This window comes from Mizuhopecten yessoensis, unplaced genomic scaffold (assembly GCF_002113885.1).
Source record: "Mizuhopecten yessoensis strain PY_sf001 unplaced genomic scaffold, ASM211388v2 scaffold3575, whole genome shotgun sequence".
NCBI lineage: Eukaryota > Metazoa > Mollusca > Bivalvia > Pectinida > Pectinidae > Mizuhopecten > Mizuhopecten yessoensis.
The window spans coordinates 824,263-842,298 of NW_018405113.1; the positions used below are offsets into that span (position 1 = coordinate 824,263).

At 33.8% G+C, this 18,036-nt stretch overlaps 2 protein-coding genes across 2 annotated transcripts; both read left to right on the forward strand.

Moving 5' to 3' along the window:
* The first annotated feature begins 286 nt into the window (after window positions 1-286).
* LOC110447690 lies at window positions 287-8,552 on the forward strand. Its single transcript, XM_021493536.1, has 6 exons — window positions 287-441; window positions 5,291-5,425; window positions 6,238-6,576; window positions 7,078-7,274; window positions 7,666-7,836; window positions 8,412-8,552. The coding sequence occupies exons 1-6, from the start codon at window positions 357-359 to the stop codon at window positions 8,550-8,552; spliced, it is 1,068 nt and encodes a 355-aa protein (XP_021349211.1). The 5' UTR covers window positions 287-356.
* A 461-nt stretch (window positions 8,553-9,013) lies between these two features.
* LOC110447679 (glutamate receptor ionotropic, kainate 3-like) lies at window positions 9,014-17,813 on the forward strand. Its single transcript, XM_021493522.1, has 7 exons — window positions 9,014-9,184; window positions 10,162-10,250; window positions 10,436-10,526; window positions 10,846-11,173; window positions 14,098-14,315; window positions 15,380-15,645; window positions 16,552-17,813. Exons 1-7 carry the CDS (start codon window positions 9,047-9,049, stop codon window positions 16,820-16,822), a joined length of 1,401 nt encoding a protein of 466 aa, XP_021349197.1. The 5' UTR covers window positions 9,014-9,046; the 3' UTR covers window positions 16,823-17,813.
* Window positions 17,814-18,036: the final 223 nt, after the last annotated feature.

Consider the following 18,036-nt stretch of genomic DNA (forward strand, 5'->3'; position numbering starts at 1 on the left):
ACTGGTGGGTGATTACTTCGATCCTCTTGGGTTCCGAAGGGAAATACCGCGAATAATCAGCTAATAGACAGTAAATTAAGGAACGTTACCCAGGTTTATTACTCTATGAACCAAAACCACTGGAATAAAACTATCAATAAATCGGTTTTAATCTTCTACAATATTAGGTAGATGAGTCTATATAGGACGACATTAACAGCAGCAATTACGTTACACAATGATGCGGCATGGTATTTAATAATCGATCAGATTGTTGATTGGACAAAAAGTAAAAAGTTCGCTTTGGTGATACGTGCACGTGCACGTTCTGGACACTGGAAGTGTATTCTTACAGGAATGGGTTATCTGTCAAGAAAATGAAGGGTTCACCAATCCTTTGTTCATTGGTCACTCTGGCAGTACTACGTGTTGGGGCCTCGAGGGGATTGCAATATGACGCATGTAAGTATATATGGGATCTATATTTTTAAATTCAATAGGATCGTTTGGTTCTTGGCTGCTGTGTACAACATGGCATTACAAGAGCAGTGTATCAAATATGGTATCACGCAGTTGGTATTATTCCGATAAGCATGTTTTACGAATTTGTTACTTGAAATGACGTTTATTCAAGTTATCACACGTTAAAAAGCAATACCTCTAAATTTCTTAATCTGACGTGGCAGAAAAGACCCCCACTTTTTTTTTACGGCGGACGGACATATATTCGTCCAAACAAAAACTTATTGTCTGCGATATGAGGTAGAGACATAAGTGACGAGGCTATCTTCTTCTCAACATTACTCGTGATTTTCCGGAAAGATTTGTACTTTGATGCCCAAATATTGAACTGAACAAAGTGACAAAGTGGCGTCGAGAACGGAGTTTCCGTAGCGGAAAATGTCGCTCAAATGTTAGATATCAAGTTTTGTTTCAATTCATGGATTAGTTGATTAATTCAACCGAAGGATTCGAGATTGAAAAAGGAGTTCCGGCTCAAACATTTTGTAGGGTCACATATGCCATACAGAATCTCTAATTGAATCGCTGTCAAAGAAGCAAGTTTTGAGTATTTATAAATAAATGATTCGAAAACAAGAGAAATGTATTTCTACTTAAGGTAGATCCATCCAAAACATCATTATCAATGATAGTTGGTTTGGTTCTATGACTATGAAGATTTAAGTTCAAGGTTTTACTTTTTGTCGCCTTTTCATTATACTAGTTTAATCAGAATTCCTTTTTGGTAAGTATGTATTTCAAAAGATAGAATAATATTCGACTAGTATTGATGTAAATCTCGTTATTAACTATATATACATGTAATTAAAAAACAATCGATGGTTTTTGTGATGGTAAATAGATAAAATAAAACCCTATAAAAACGAAGACACTCGACCAATTCCCTAGCGCTATCAGCTCTTACGATGTCGTTTTCGTGTTATTTTGTCATTATTGTCCGCGCTGTCGTCATTACTTTACTGTATATATAAATATGCCAATAGATGTGGTAATACCCCTTGTTTCTTTTCTATGAGGAGGTTTATTTATGAGATCATAACTCCGCTGCTATTTACAGTGTAAGGATACGTAAAATCAATCTGATTAAAATTATATGTTACATGACTTCGTTAACTTCGTATACTACGTCTGAACATCTGAGTGTGCCGCAGTCAGGGTCACGTTCAGGTGACCTTTATATTTATAAATACTCATTAAATTTTGACCAATCAGAGACCCTCTTTTAAAAGGGCGCTCGGAGATGTAACAAATATGTCGGACATTGATGAGAATGATGCGAAAGTTCTGAAGTTATTTGAGATTGATCGTCTGAATCCCGAACAGATAAAAAATCGAAGCTTTATTAGAGAAGAAAGACTGCAAGTGGTGTTACCTACGCAATTATTACCCAATGGGTACGTTTTCCTTGGCGTGGAAGAAACATCAGTTCCCGCCGCCATATTTGTTTTGGAAAACTAATCTGTTCGATACCCCTCGCTATTTATCTATCAACCATGATATTCCGATTCGCTGGCAAACTTTTGCCAGCGCGCCTCTGATTGGTTCATCTTAAGGTCACTTGAACGTGACCCTGATCGCGGCACATTCAGATGTTCAGGCGGAGCAATGCATGTAACAGATGATTTTAATCAGATTGACGTAAAATCGCCCACCATTCACTTTGTCTTCGACATAGGCGTCGTCTCCTGTTTGAGCTTATATTTCGGATAGAGACATTCTTTCTTTTGCTTATGAATCAAAATAAATTGTTCAACAATCATAATTTTTAATTTAAAATAGAGCGCTTCATATTTAGTTTAATTTCTTGTATTATAAATAAAATTAAATAATACGTTATTTTGTGGCGTTTTTTTGTGGCGGTTGTTTATTACACATTGTCACTATATTTCTACTCGGATTATACTGTTAACCCTATACTATTGAGCAAAATGCATGTGTCGTTTTGGTTTAAACCTTGTTTCATTCGTATATTTTAAGAATACATTGAAATATAAATTGTACATTACATGCTCTGAAATAGAAAAGTAAACAAAACCAAGTGTCATGACACTTATGTAAATTTGTTACCTGCTTCATAATCATTTATTTCAACACTAGCTACAGGAATGAAGTAATATGAACAACAGAACAAATACGGGAATAGGTGAGGGGGTAATGGATTTGTATGCAGTGGAAACCAGGAATGAATAATGTATCAATATCATGTTGCTATATTGCAAACAGTATGTAGAACACGATTCTGTATAAAATTCAGCAATGCTGTAAATGGACACTCGGCGACTGTTAAAAATGTATATACAAATCACATATCATTAATTACTACTATATATCTATTGACAAAGTATGTATGTCACAAAGCACCGCCATGATTATTAAAAACGTTGCATTTCAAATACTATCTTCTTTCCTATTAAATCCTATTAAAATCACACTTTTCATACAAAGTCCATAAAACATGATCCCACCTCGTCATTGACACGTCCTGGTCTTTCAAGGTAATAAATCACTTTAATTACTTTGGCATACTATTTTTCAGTGGTTTTTTTTAAATACACCAAGACCAAGTTTTTTAGTGACATGACAATTTGTCATTTTCTTTAGTTAAAAATGCTCTTAGTACTTCCGTTCCCGGATACCTTATATGGTCACAATAGTCAAATAAACACTGAGTGAGCAGAAAGCCGTATATTTTCGTCAAACCAAGACCGTAGGGAGTTTTGTTTAGTGAGAAAAGAGTGACTTGAATCTTTCATAATAACACAAAACAAAAACAAAAACAAGTCGCTTGAATGGTTAATGTCCATTTAGAAATACTTTTCACATACTGGTATTTGTTTAAAACAATTTTAACAATTCAAATTTATTATATAACAGCATAGACAAGATAACATTATGTAGATAATCGATACATATGCATTCTAAAATAGATGTTTATTTTATTTTATAGATAGTCCAAACGTCCTTACTATAAACCTTTGCTAATTATATTGTACCTACCGTCACAAACGAAACGCAATATTAGCTATTTTTTTTTTCATTCTAATTTATCAAACACAAAATTTAACGAACATGCTCAGACACTAATATCTTCTATTGTATGCCTGCTACATCCACGTCAAACAAACGGGACGGATTAGTATTTGACCGACTTATCAACAGATGCTGTCCTTATCTTTTTATTCTTTAACGCTGCTACAATTTTATTGATATACTTTTTTCCGGCGCTGTCAGTTTACCATATTCGTTGAGACCGGGAGATACTCATTACATTTCATTTTGTATTTCGTTGATACGCAAATACAGATCAGACTCGAGGTCATCTTTAGTGTCGCAGGATATGTAGTCTGATGTTAAATTGTGCTATGATATTTCAGAGAGATAATAACAAAACTGCAATAAATATGATTATATCTTTCTCGAATTATATATTTGATTATCATATCAGTAGAATGATAACTTACAAAATTACAAACTATGGCAAGCATGTTACAATTAAGGAGCAATGTTAAGCCTAATTTAATATTATTTCATGCTATTTCTTCTCTGTTATGTAAGATACTCATCTCATCAATGATAAAAACTATCTTATATAATTTTTCATATATTCTATTTTTCTATGAATTATCTTATATTCAAATGAGAGATATAACATATTTTTCTACAAGACATTTGTCTTTTAAACGATATAGATATCCTATGCATGATATGATATATCGTAAAGAAAAATGTATATAAGATATCATGTAAAAATCGATATCCTCGTTAGACAGACAATTAAATATATATTGTAATAATGCTTTCTCCCTTCGGAACCTCATCACGATTAATCATTTGTTAACAGTAACACTGACGTAAGTACATGTATATAAACAGTGCCCATCAATACTTTTATAAAACAGGATAAGATTGGTTAGCTTACAACTTCAGATTTAGAAGTCTGCAAAAAGTTATTGTAAATCTCTCAGTCTGAAATCTAACAACATTTGTGTGCTCGGCATTTTCTGGCAAGGAGTTTATTATTTTCCAATTCAATTTTTGCTTTTTATAGACGCATTTCTATATATGGTATCTCTTAAAGAAACTTATATAAGATATCTTATGTTTTACAAGATATTGCTCTTTAAATAAAGGTTAAGTTTGTTGCCATAAAACGACGTCACATTTACGACTTAACATATAATTCACGATATAGCCTCAGATGTGATGTAGGGAATAAGCCCCTGCCAAAATTTTGCTGAGTGATATAACTTTGGTAGCACGATTTTGATCAGTTAGAATATAGTAATGTCAATAGTCATGTTATCTACTGGGAAACTAATATGATGTCATAGAACTGACTGTAGTGTTAAATATTACCAATTTCTGGTAAATCATGTTTGTTTCACCTATGTCATTTAGAAGTTTGAATTTTTCCCGGATAAAATGTATAAGATCATTTATATAAACTTGGATAATTATGTTCAGAGACTGAAGTTTATTTTGTTGTTCTAACGTCCGAACAAACAACATAAGATTGAAAATGTTGATGAAGGACATTATGTTCATGACAAAGAATACATGTGACATTTCAATTTAAAGATAAGACCATTTCGAAATATCATATTAAATGGAAAGTCATTCGAAAATAACGTTTTATTAAAGTTTCATATCCTCAACGTTTACGCGTCTTTCCTCAGTAGTCACAATTGATTGGCGATCCCAAAATCTGTTTTACGTACATAATGAAGATGTTCTAAGTTTGACCAACACAGCTAACTTATTTGTCATATTATTGTAATAACGATTTCAGATATCCTCCTGAATCCATGTGGTAACGAGGGCAACTTCACAAATACCACATACCAGCTACATGTGCCCGATGGCATCACGAGGGTTCGACTACAAGAGGTTCATGAAAAAGAAATATACAATATAATCCGACAACGTAAGCTGATCCATATTATCACCATGTATTGTTTCTATTACATTGTATATCATTATTGTAGTATGTGAACACATCAAATAATATTTATTTAATGTGGTGTTTATCGAACTAATTTGGAGTTATTTTATTTGGCTAGTTTCATAAACTAAGATTTTATTTAAGGTAAAATACATTTTCTACTTTATCATACGCAGAACCATTACAGGAGAAGAACATGATTGAAGAAGTCAACCATGAAATATGACTTCGATTTCACACAATCGTGTTATCAAAATACCGGCAATATGGCAAAGTGTTGAAATAAAACAACCAATTTATTATGGATTGACAGTTTTTTGCTAAATTTTACTTAAACAAATTGACACACGCAAAGGAATGCCATTTAATACATCGTGGATTAATTGACAATGTAAATGATTATATTATGTGGCGCAGTAGGTAAAGCACTCCTCTTTTCCCCGAGGTTCCAGGGTTCGATCCTCGTGTAAAGGTATAGGATCACCTGTACGGTCTCCTGGGTACATTCTGTTTTCCTGTCACATTAAGAGACCTCTGGCACGCTACCATCAGGACTCAAAAGAAAGATTAATAATAGTTGAGCGATTTTTTTCATAACTGTTGTAAAAAGTAATACATTTTGATATCTCCTATGAAGCGTCTTGTTTATTGCAATAATATAAGAACCTGTTATATTGTTCTCTAGCAATGTCGAGAAGAACACAGCTACTTAATCGCAACCCTCGTGTTAAAAATAAAGTTGGCTACTTGTGATCGTTGTTGTGAGACCCACAATGTGCTCTTTATTTGAACAGTGATGGCACTTCAGAAAAATAATACGGATTTAGTCATCATGTCATCTGAACTCATGAAAGCGTTCCCTGTCCAACTCCAGCAGTCATTTGGCAAAATGGAAGTTATCTCGATGTCCAGTCTGACTAATCCCCCATATTCACCTTTAGCTACATCTGGACAATCTGTTGATGGCGAAGACGAATGTTCGCCGTGCAGGGAAAACGGAAGTGCTCATTTTGAAATAACAATGCCAATAAACGAACACGATTGGTGGTATAATCACGTTTTAGTTATAGCTGACGCCATTCTAAAACATCTCAGATGGTCTTCGGTATACATATTTTATGAAGAGAAGCTACGTAAGTCTATTATCTTTTTATTTATTGAAGATGGAGGTATATTTTTTCACAATTAGTTGTGAACGTTACCGTAAAATATAAATATTACTTAACACCTTTTCAAAGTAAAGGCTGTATTTGATGGCTAAATAAGCTAATTAGCATCAGAATCGCGATCCTTAATCTTAAACAGTTCTGTTTGAAATGTAACAAGATGAAGTCAAGGTGAAGCATCATGAAATGCGCAAAACGTTTGGAAAATGTATGAAGTTTTCGAAATTTTACTTTTTCAGAGATTTATATTCAAAATAAAAAGATAAATGTTATCACCTTATTTTTGTCTCCATATCTTTATTTTTAAATAGTGGTTATGATAATGGTACCCTTTAATTATGATAATGTGCTACACCTTACATCTATTTTGTTGTTCAACACTTCTTGCTCGTTTCACTGTTGAGAAAGATCATAAACATGCACACATTGAATGGAGGAGAGAAATATAGAGTTTTTCTTCTGTTTAAGAGCATCTTGTCGACCTGTTGCTGGATCACTGGTCCGAAAACAGCATTACGTTCAACACTTTTATGGTCGAAAGAATGTCGGATTCAGATATCGTTGATATTCTTGGAAGTTTGAAGTCAGCGAGCAACGTGACCAAGGGTATGGCTAACCTGCTAGTCTTGTGTGAGGATTACTTCACTAACTTCCTCCTACATGTGGTAAGGATGACACGAAGTCAGTACAATCACAAAGAGGAACGTTAAATCCTCTACACGATATAGTTTGCGTCGCCCGTTTTCATATAATATCAATACGAAAATGATATTTCACTTTATGCAAATGGGAAATGTTTTAGAAGCCATGCACAATATTGTAAACGTAAAAAGTATTAAAAAGCATTGATATGATTTGTTTATTATTTAAGATTTGACTAGTGGTCCGTATTAGTTAAGTTTGTATTATTTATTTTATATATGACATATTTTAAGATAAATAATGAATTGAAACTTGTTTTCGAACCGACATATACAACGCAAGTTTGATAATTTATCACGAAAGTTGATTGGAGTAAGTAATTTAAAACATGGTTAACTTTTTTTTTAAATTTAGGCCTCGGAATACTCCGAGAAACATATCCGGGATTCGGCCATTCAGCACCACACCCACTGGTTGCTGGTTTTATTCAGTAATGATGCCACAGGACGAAGAATACTGAACAACATAACATTGGACAACGTGGCTCTCATAGAACTGGAAACACAAGACAGAATTAAGCAGAAGGTTATCGCTAGTTAACCTACTATTACTCTCATAATACTGAAAACACAAGACAGAATTAAACAGAAGGTTATCACTAGTTAACTTGCTTTCGTTCTTATAGTACTGGAAACATAATACACAGTTAAACAGAAGTTTATCACTAGTTAACTCGCTTTCATTCTCATAGTACTGGAAACACAAGACAAAGGTAAACAGAAGATTATCACTAGTTAATTTACTATCACTCTCATAGTACTGGAAACACAAGGCATGATTACACAGGAAGTTATCACTTGTTAACTGGCTATCATTTTCATAGTAAAGCCTAATTCTTGAATCGTTCGTCAATATGAGAATCATTATTTCATAAAAAAAACATAGTTGACTTTCGCCTTTTAAAACAATTTTGTTATCGAATAACAATATTCTGTTATTGCTTTTTCGTCATTTTTGTTTAATATTAAAAAAGTGTGTTGTCGAGAACTGTTTTTGAAACTTTGTAGATTTTGAAGATTTGTAGCCACATATGTTCGGTAAATACATGCTTAGTTAGAAACAAAATATCGGCTATATACAGTTATTGTTTTCTCTTGTAGACGTGTCATTCCATCGAAAGTATCCTACTGGCAGACGAATGTACAGAACACGGAATTATGACTGGCACCGAGTTTCTCAAATACACCATTGCTAGGCTGTTTTATGACGCAAGTATAACCAAACGTTTAAAACTGTCGTAATACAACTTAAATCACTATTCTTAGCAAAAATGCTGTTTGTAGCATGAAACGTGTTTGTTTCCAAGAATAACATCATATTCATACCCAAAACATCGACAACCTTTGTATTTTTATGACTACACTGCGTGTACATAATTGTGTAAAAAACAATAAACCAATTCACGTCAGCTGCTTGGTCATCACCTTGGTTACGCCGTCAACATCAAAAGGCTTATTAAAAGATGTAATTTTTAAATCATTGATGGATGGGGTTTTTTCATTTCCAAAATAATATATATAAATGTGTGATTATTGTATTCCGTCTTACTGCAGAAATGTGTCATTTACATTGTAAGTAACCAAACTATTAAGCACAATCAATATTTTTATCATCGATTTTCAAAGACTGTAATTGTAAGTTTGCTTTTGTTTGTTCCACAACGTTAAACATGCTTTATTGTTTCTCATCCTTGCAGAGTGGTAACGTGTGTCGTAAGTTTGTGATACACACGCTGATGTGGCGAGGTGATGGCCGGGAACTGTCACCAGTAGGGACCGTCAACTTAAATGGAGACATACTTTTACACTCCAGTATATTTCCTAATGTACACTTCGGATTTAACCAAAGGAATTTTGTTGTTTCTACTCAACCGGTAAGCTGATACGTTAAACAACAGTGTTTCCTTGAACTTGAAACAAATCCTTCTTCATCTAGATTCAACTTACCCAAATACTCGACTGTTAAAATATCATGGGTGGAAATTCCGCTCGGACACCAGACTTTTGATATTTAAATTTATTATAGAATAACATTCAGTTTTAACTTATCAATATCCCAAAAATTTGTATCGTGGACATCTTAGTTATGCGAAAACTAGAACGCCTCGATCATTTGTGGATTTATTCCGATTTCGGTAAGAGAAGGAACAAACCAAAACAACTGTGCTTCGTGACTTGAATGCGCATGTTTACACATGGTTGAAGCTACAATAAAGCTTAATACTAATTTCAAATGTGTTCACCTTGAGTAATTATCATATGTAGCAATTGGCATGTACGCCTTGTCAATATACACAGACACGATAATACGAACACAGGAACCAAAAGAGATTTTTGATATAACAGAAAAGAACGCTTTTATCCTCAAACAAATTCAAAGAAACAGATAATTATAATAATTATAATAATGTACAACAATTTAACATAGCGCCTTATCTATCTAACATAAGGCACTCTAAAGCGCTTTATGTTTGTTAAGAAAGGGTGAAGGCTGAATCAGACCCATGGGGGTATGCGGCCCCTTCACCCCACCTCCATGTTATACCTGTTATGAAGTCTTCATAGAAAACCCGGAGAAGTTTATAGGTAACCAAGATTTAAGATACACGTATTTTAACATGGTAGGGAAATAGTCACCATGGCACTACTAAGGAAACGAAAGTGAACAATCGTGAAATTGGACTTGATTGGTAGTGTTTAATCGGTACTTTCAGAACTAAAATAAATTAAACGTGATAATAGCAACACACTATTTTGTTTATTTTTAAACAGACGGTAAGAAGCATCGAAATTATTTTTGTTAAGTGAAACGTCAAATTGTTATATTCACCATGACAAACCTATATCACAGGTGTTCCCGTTTGAGTTCCAAACCAACACCTCATTCGAAGGTCTGTGCATAGATCTACTGGCACAGTTGGCAGTAGAACTGAACTTCACGTGAGTGTTGGCATATTTGTATTTAAAACGTTTAATAGAAAATGTCACTAGTTGAAAAAATGTATACACTTTTCAGACATAATGATATCCTCAAACCAATTTCTTCATAATTATTCTTTCATAATATATAATAAACCATGTCAATGATTGAAAATAAAAAAACAATAATGAACCATGTTTCATAGTTTTGAAGTGATAGTTCCCCCCGATGGAGATTTTGGAGTGATGCTGGATAATGGCAGCTGGACAGGACTTATAGGACAACTACAGAGGAAGGTAATAACACCTGTCGACAAATACTATAACATGATTTATGTAAAATATAGTTTTTAAATCAAATAAACCTCATTCATTTCATCATTTTGTTAATATCCCGCACTGCTTCATTTATAAAATTAAAATATGCAGCTTCAAGCTCTGACCTTCGCGTAAAGGGGAGAATTGGCAGTTACGGGATTCTTTCGTATTCAATGCTATTTATTTAAAAGTATTTGATCGCTATAGTGTATAATTCACCTTACGGCAATACCTAGAAAACAACGCTATCTATAACAAGCCTAGCAAATAGTATCTTATAACCTCCTTCTGTGCCTAGGATGTAGACCTTGTGGCTGCTCCTCTGTCAATCACAATGCAGAGGGAACGCGTCATGGACTTCATTCATCCATTTTTTCACGACCATTCCGAAGTTTTAATTCAGAAACCGGATCCACAGGAAACAAAATGGCGTACTTTGATCGACCCATACAGTGACACTGTCATTATCAGTATCGGGTTGTCCCTGCCCCTCGCATCCCTTGTACTTGTGGCACTGGAAAACATCAGCCCCGTCTACAGTGGAGATGAGAGAGAACCCAACGGAAGTGACCTTAACTCCTTCTTGGGATCTTTCTGGTACCTATTTGGAGCTCTTTTAACACAAGGTGAACGATTAATTTCTCATTTTTTCATATGTTGATATTTCGATAACTTCGGATTTTGTAGCCATTCTGGTAACTATTTGTAACAATGTTACCTACAGAAAATACATGCTATACTTAATGATACTTAATGATATTTTCCAGCGCAGGTTCCATTCTAAGGATCCTCGTCGCTGGACTCATAAGTGTTATTATTATAATTATATATTTCACTTCCGGTTGCTACACGTATTGTCCCTTTGTAGTTTATACTTTATACTTTATGCTATGATGTCAATGGCCAATATGGAAGAGCTATGGTAGTATGAAAACTAAAAAAAAAATAAGAACGAAATCCAAACGTATCACGACGTGCCTGTTTATTAGGATTCCCTGCATAACAGGCTGTTCCATCTGTTAGTTTGTTCCAATACCAAATCGTCATTAACATGGCAAAATAAGTGAAGTGTAAACCTTGATACTGCAGAATTTTCGGTAACATATATTTTTGTCTATCAATCTTATACACATATGCCCAAACAGTTTGGTTTGGGGCATTTAATTACAAATATATTTGTATAACACAATCACAAAATTTGGCAAAACAACGAAACCGCAAATTAATTTATTTTCTCTTTTTAGATCTGCTATTTGTACTGTAATTTCTTGTATATGACCCGCTCCGTTTATAGTCCGCACAACTTGCAATATCGTGTTTAGGAAATGAGGTTTGCAGGTTGTCTGGCCCGGTAGATTACCCGCGGGTTATCTGCTACAGAAAACTGTTATGCATAACTAATACCAGATTCGCTTCATACGTCAGGTACACGAAGGTCTCACCTGTACCTTTCTGGATATGTAACAATATTAATAACCTTCGATTTGAATAACTGACGAGTTGCTGCACTTATGGTTACTTACTCGGACCCTAGCGGTCCACTAAGCGCTCTAATTAGAGGATACAGTGGCGGTAGTTTATATTAACGTGGATGCATACATAAGATGATAAAACTTCTATTTCTATAATTTTTGTTATATTATGTTTTGTTTATAATTGAAGATATTAAGATTAAAAAGGTATGGCTATGCCCGCATACCTTATAGCTCTTTGTGTTATATATATAACAGGTATGAAAAGAGATTACCAGTACACTTTGTTATGTAATTAGATCAGCTTTATTGGTTGATTTTTAATATGATTGATTAGAATACGTGATCTAACTTTGATCGAATTTGTCTGTCATCCGAAACAACTTTAGCGTATATCTAATGTTGATTTCATCAGCGAATTGGAAGATGTTTGATCATGTTTAATTTCCTGTCGGAAGTAATAACATTATCAATTTAATTTGCTCTGCATTGCAAAACCATCGATCGACATATCTATGAGTATCAATTCACATATGTATTATAGAACGGCAGGTGTGGTTTGCACATGGGATTTAGTGTACGTCCTAAACAACAGGAAACGTGTCAGGAATATTGTTCGATAATTTGTACCATCCTTTGAAGTAAATCTAGAGTTCCTGATAAGGATGAGTTCATCTTACAATGATATAGGTCTCTCAAAGTTTTCTCGTGATTTCGATTCACATTCTTGTCAAATGAAAACAGTCTTTGAAATAGTCCGATTAATCTTTCTAGATTTCTAAGAATTAACGTTAAACCAATCACACACCATATTTACAACGTTACTACGTACATCGGATGCGTGACAACGAATATTGATTAATATGAAGCGTAGTTTGAAAAGGTAAAAATATCTTTGACAAGTGACAAAAACGCTTGTTCGAAAGGGACAGATGGTTGTTTGATCAGTTATAAATCTTTTTTTTTTAACAGGGATAAATCGATCTTTGACGAGTGAGAAATATTTTGTAATCTAAAAGATGGGTTCAAGTTAAAGTTCCTTTTTCATATTACTGACCTGTATTTCTAATTTTAATGCATTAAACAATGTATAATATGCAATTAGTAGGGTATATGGTTTGTGTTTTGATAATACCAGAAGCTTGCTGTAAGGTAAGCAACGACACATGGTACTAGGTATAGGATAGGTCTATTTTCAAATCAAAGAGTTGTCACGATTCACATCGTCGAACTTACTTATTCATTATATATATCTACACTGCATATTGTTTCTTTTGATTCTTGTTCGATTGAATCTGCCTGCTATTTCATTTATACATTTTAAATTCAAAATTTTCTCCGTCACTGGTTATATGTATATTTCATGTGTGTGTGGGTTTTTTTTCAATACAAGAAAAATGCCAAAATCACTTAATATCATTTGATAAGTAAACTATTGCTGCATGGCAGCGGAAACCAATCTCAATATCATCTTGCAAAATAAAGACATGGAGTGACATCCCTTTGTCTAGTTGAGTTCTGATGGACTAGTTACAGCAACACTCGTCAACCTATGGTAGGATGACCTGTTGCCCTATATTTCACAATTGCGTTAATTGTCAACCGATAAACTAAGGTTGTTAACGCTTCGTTAAGCAATCGTTAGCAATCACGGTGATAATGGAGATAGATACCTGTACCGCGTACATGTTGTATATTGTGGCTCATGACACGCTCGAGCATTTCATTTATACATCTACGATGGAAATTCGAGGTTAAACAACGATGATCACAAATTTTTAATTTCAAATGTCGAATTGTACACTCATGTTTAAAAATCACGAATGTCTCATTTCTATTCGAATGTTTAATTTGAAATTTGTGAATACCCCATTTTTACCTAAATGGCCATCTTTAACCTCTGATTGATTTATACATATATTTCTTCACAAGTTAATAAACCACACTTGTCATGTATATCGGATAGATAAACCGTCGATATGTTTCCATATGTAGAATATTATTTCATTGATATGTGTGTCTCGTCTAGTATTCCTGTTTTCAGCATGACTGGTCTTTTACCTATATTTCATTGCCAGGTGGAAAGTACACACCCAATGCTATGTCTAGCCGGCTTTTTGTTGGCATGTGGTGGCTTTTCTGTATCATATCCTTGGCGACATACAGCGGTAATCTCATCGCCTCCCTCACGGTATCTAAGGAGAAGCTGCCATTTAAATCCCTCAAAGAGATGGTCTCTCAGGAAAGATTTATTTGGGGAACGTTTGGTGGTACCGTATTTGTCACCATGTTCCAGGTATATTACATATGTCCAATGCTTTTGTTGAATTAACCCTAGTTGTCACCAATATAGCTGTCATTGCTTCCAACAATACATACTTATACTCTTAAATAACTATTTTGACGGGATTTGCTCATTATGTTTGCAATACATTATGTTTGCAATACATCATGCATGGTTAGTACATTAAAAATTATTTTGGTGTGCTATCCAGTAAAACAAGCGTAGATTCAAACAATTCTTTACTTCATTTTTGTTTGTAGATTGTAGCTTTGATAATAATTTCAGAAAATAAATCCCTATCTTGTTGAACTTTTATGAAGAAAATAAACATTTAAACTCAAATCAATTAAGTGAGTCAAGATCATGTTTCGAACCCAGATTGTTATACTTGCGTTCTAACAAACTGCGCTACCTAGTCAACGAAAGTAATATTCAAAACGGAATTAAGGGGAGGTTACTGTATAAACGGGAAAAAACCCAGTGGAAATAACAAGTGTTTTACCTGCAGTGGGACGGGTAACCTCAAGTGCCTCTTATATTAATAAGTAATATATAATTGATTCATGGAAGAACTTTTAAAGATTTACAATTTTGATAACTCTGAACTTATTCTGAACTTTTAGATAATGTTTATTATTAGATAACGCTAATGGCATATATTTCTAGAGTTAGTTTATGCGTATTGTCTAGGGTAGCATATTTAAGGATTAACTTGGATACATTTTTCATGTTATGGAAATATATCACAAAAACGGAGTGTACTCGAAAAGTACACTCCGATTTTTTGCGTTATAGCTCCATAAAATAAAAAATAAAAATTAAGTCAATCCTTATAATTTAATCTACTATACACAATCCCTGTGCAACTTCATTGTTATTGATGGACTCTTTTCTCTTAGAAATTATTACGCCGCTGTATCAGCCAATCAAAAGCGACGTTACAAACGGCGATGTCATTTTTGTTGGGTTGATAACATAAATTTTGAAGCCAATGAATATGGTTGTAACAAGCAAGATTAAATTATTCTTCGTTAACACCAATTATACACATGCTTGTCATCTTTACTGGTTACCAGGAGTCCGTGATACCAGAGTACAATGCCATCTGGAGAGGAATGGTTCGGTTTAACGCCACTGACCCCTCCGTTCTTAACAAGAACCCTGACCAACACATGCAGAAAGTCCTGGGTGGAAACTATGCCTACATAGCGGCCAAATCCGAAGTGGACACTCAGATGACGAAGCAGTGTGGTCTTGCTACAATAGACGAGAAATTCCTACATATGCAATACGCGTTTGGCGTACCCAATAACTCACCATACACTGATATATTTTCTCTTAAGTACGTAGCTTTATATTTTTATCGCTTCTTGTGGTATTTAACAGATACTATCACAACTAGTTAATTTCATTTTGCCCCTTTCTGTAATAACACAGTACTATAAAGTAAAGAAACATGACTACCAGGCAAAACATATCTATTCATATATTTGAGAAACATTGGCAATTGTTTCTCTTACTTTGGTTCTAGAACGTTTAGACAATTCAATGTATATGAATTGACCTAAGTATAGAGCCCAAACACGATATTGTTGAATTTTGATAACAACGTGTGCATGAGTAATCTATTTAACGAATGCCTGCTGCACACAACTTATCCGAAATTGATACATTCCTGGAAAAATTTCGGCATTATATTTGTATCAGTTTTAAGTGTTGACACCGTACAAATATACATCAAATATACTCTTTATCAAGAATTGATGTGCATGTTTTTAATAACACCTGTGTGTAGTTAGGCATATTCTTCCAAATTTATTCTGTTTCGGGTAAATTAAGTGGAACCTTTCAATCTACCCTATGAATGTATCATAATCTTAAATATGATTAAGACAACGCGTTATTTGTGTTTTTATCAATCTGTTGGGTTTATGAATTATTGCAATTACCAAACAGTGGCATTTCTTATCTTTAAAAACACTAACCAATACTATTTGAAGGGTTTATTAAAACATTAATAATAAACATTATATCCACTGAAACTGCGATAAATATTACAAAAAAATAAACAATTTTAAAGTCGGCATAAGTAAGTATAAAACAATTTTGATGAAGTATGTGGTTTCATTAAAAAAATAAAACCACATGAAATTAGTTTCACGAAAAGCTTTAATTTCTTAGGGCCATAAAGTCCATTTATTGCTCAAATTGCTATTGCTATGAATTATGTTGTTATTTTGTGTTTCAGAACTATGAAGATTTTAGAGAGTGGACTTATGAATGTTTGGGAGAGAAAATGGTGGTCGCGACAGAAAATGTGCTACGAGGCGACATGGGATCAGCATAAGGTTATAGACTTAATGGATGTGCAAAGTGCTTTCTACCTGATCGGTATAGGGATTGTCCTGGCTTCACTCGTCATCGGCGTAGAGTGGATATGTTTCAGAATTATCAGGAGGAACAGTAAACATCAACCTGCTGAATTATACGCTACAGATATATCGGCTTTACCGGTGTGATATTCGTTAAACATTATTCTACACACATATATTGTGACCATTTTTCCAATCATCCATAATTTTGTTTTTAAATAAAAAAAAAAACTTGCTTTAAAGAAATTAAAAAACACCATCAGACCATCAGACGGATAAAAACATTGAAGTAACGTATTGAATCAGAGAAGAAATTTTGAACAAAGATGGAATACTTTTGTTTATAATAGGAATGGGATTGAGGTAACTGATACATGTTTCGTTATCGGTTTTTACACCATAATATATTCAATAGTAATAACGAAATTGTTTAACGCTTTACTTATCTTAGATAAGAGGGGTTGTGAAACGATAAATACTGAAAAAATATGTCTATAAGTGCATATTATTCCTTTAATATATACGTTTCAACATGTATTTTCATTCTATATTGATCATAAAAAAAAAAAAACTTTCCACAGATATGCTACATTGTAGAAGTTTAACGGTGGCCATCATGACTTTGTTACTAGAAAATGTCTATGTGTATTGGGACTGAAGATTCATCGCGTCACAGATCGTTGTGGGCTGCTTAATTTACTGAGTCTGACTAGAAAACAAATGACCGATGCCGCGTGAGATACAGTCCAACCAAGCCTTTTATAAAAACACATGTATTTCGCCCTCTGTTTCGTTTTTTTTTATCTTGATGTCCTCAGTTCCTGCTGGTGCCTTTTCCTGTTTCTTCAGATACTGTCCTTGTACATATGTGTTGATGCTGTTCTATGCTATTTTGGACATGTTGCAACATCAAGAAAGCATGTGTCTGGAGTACTTTCAGTACTTTGATTATTTCTTACCTTATACATCTATATCGGAATCAAGTAAATCCAGCCTTGTATATTGAAAGATGAACATAACACACAGTTGATTGCACCTTTAAAAATTGGTACTGTATAGAGATATACTGTAAAATAATAAATTTTCGTGGGACATTAAATATCGTTTATTTCGTTGATAACAAAAGTCAACGAAATTAAATCCCTACGAAAATTAAATTTTGTATGATTTAGATAGGGGTAAATCAGAAATCTGTGAAATATAATGTCCTTGAAACTGGCTAGTATATAAAAACAACGAAATTTTAACCCCACGAAAATAAATGATTCTACAGTATTTCAGATTTTACCTAGTTTACGCATAGAGAAGTGACATACTGCACATTCAAGCTGGGCAAGCTGACATTGGACGTTTTATTTTTA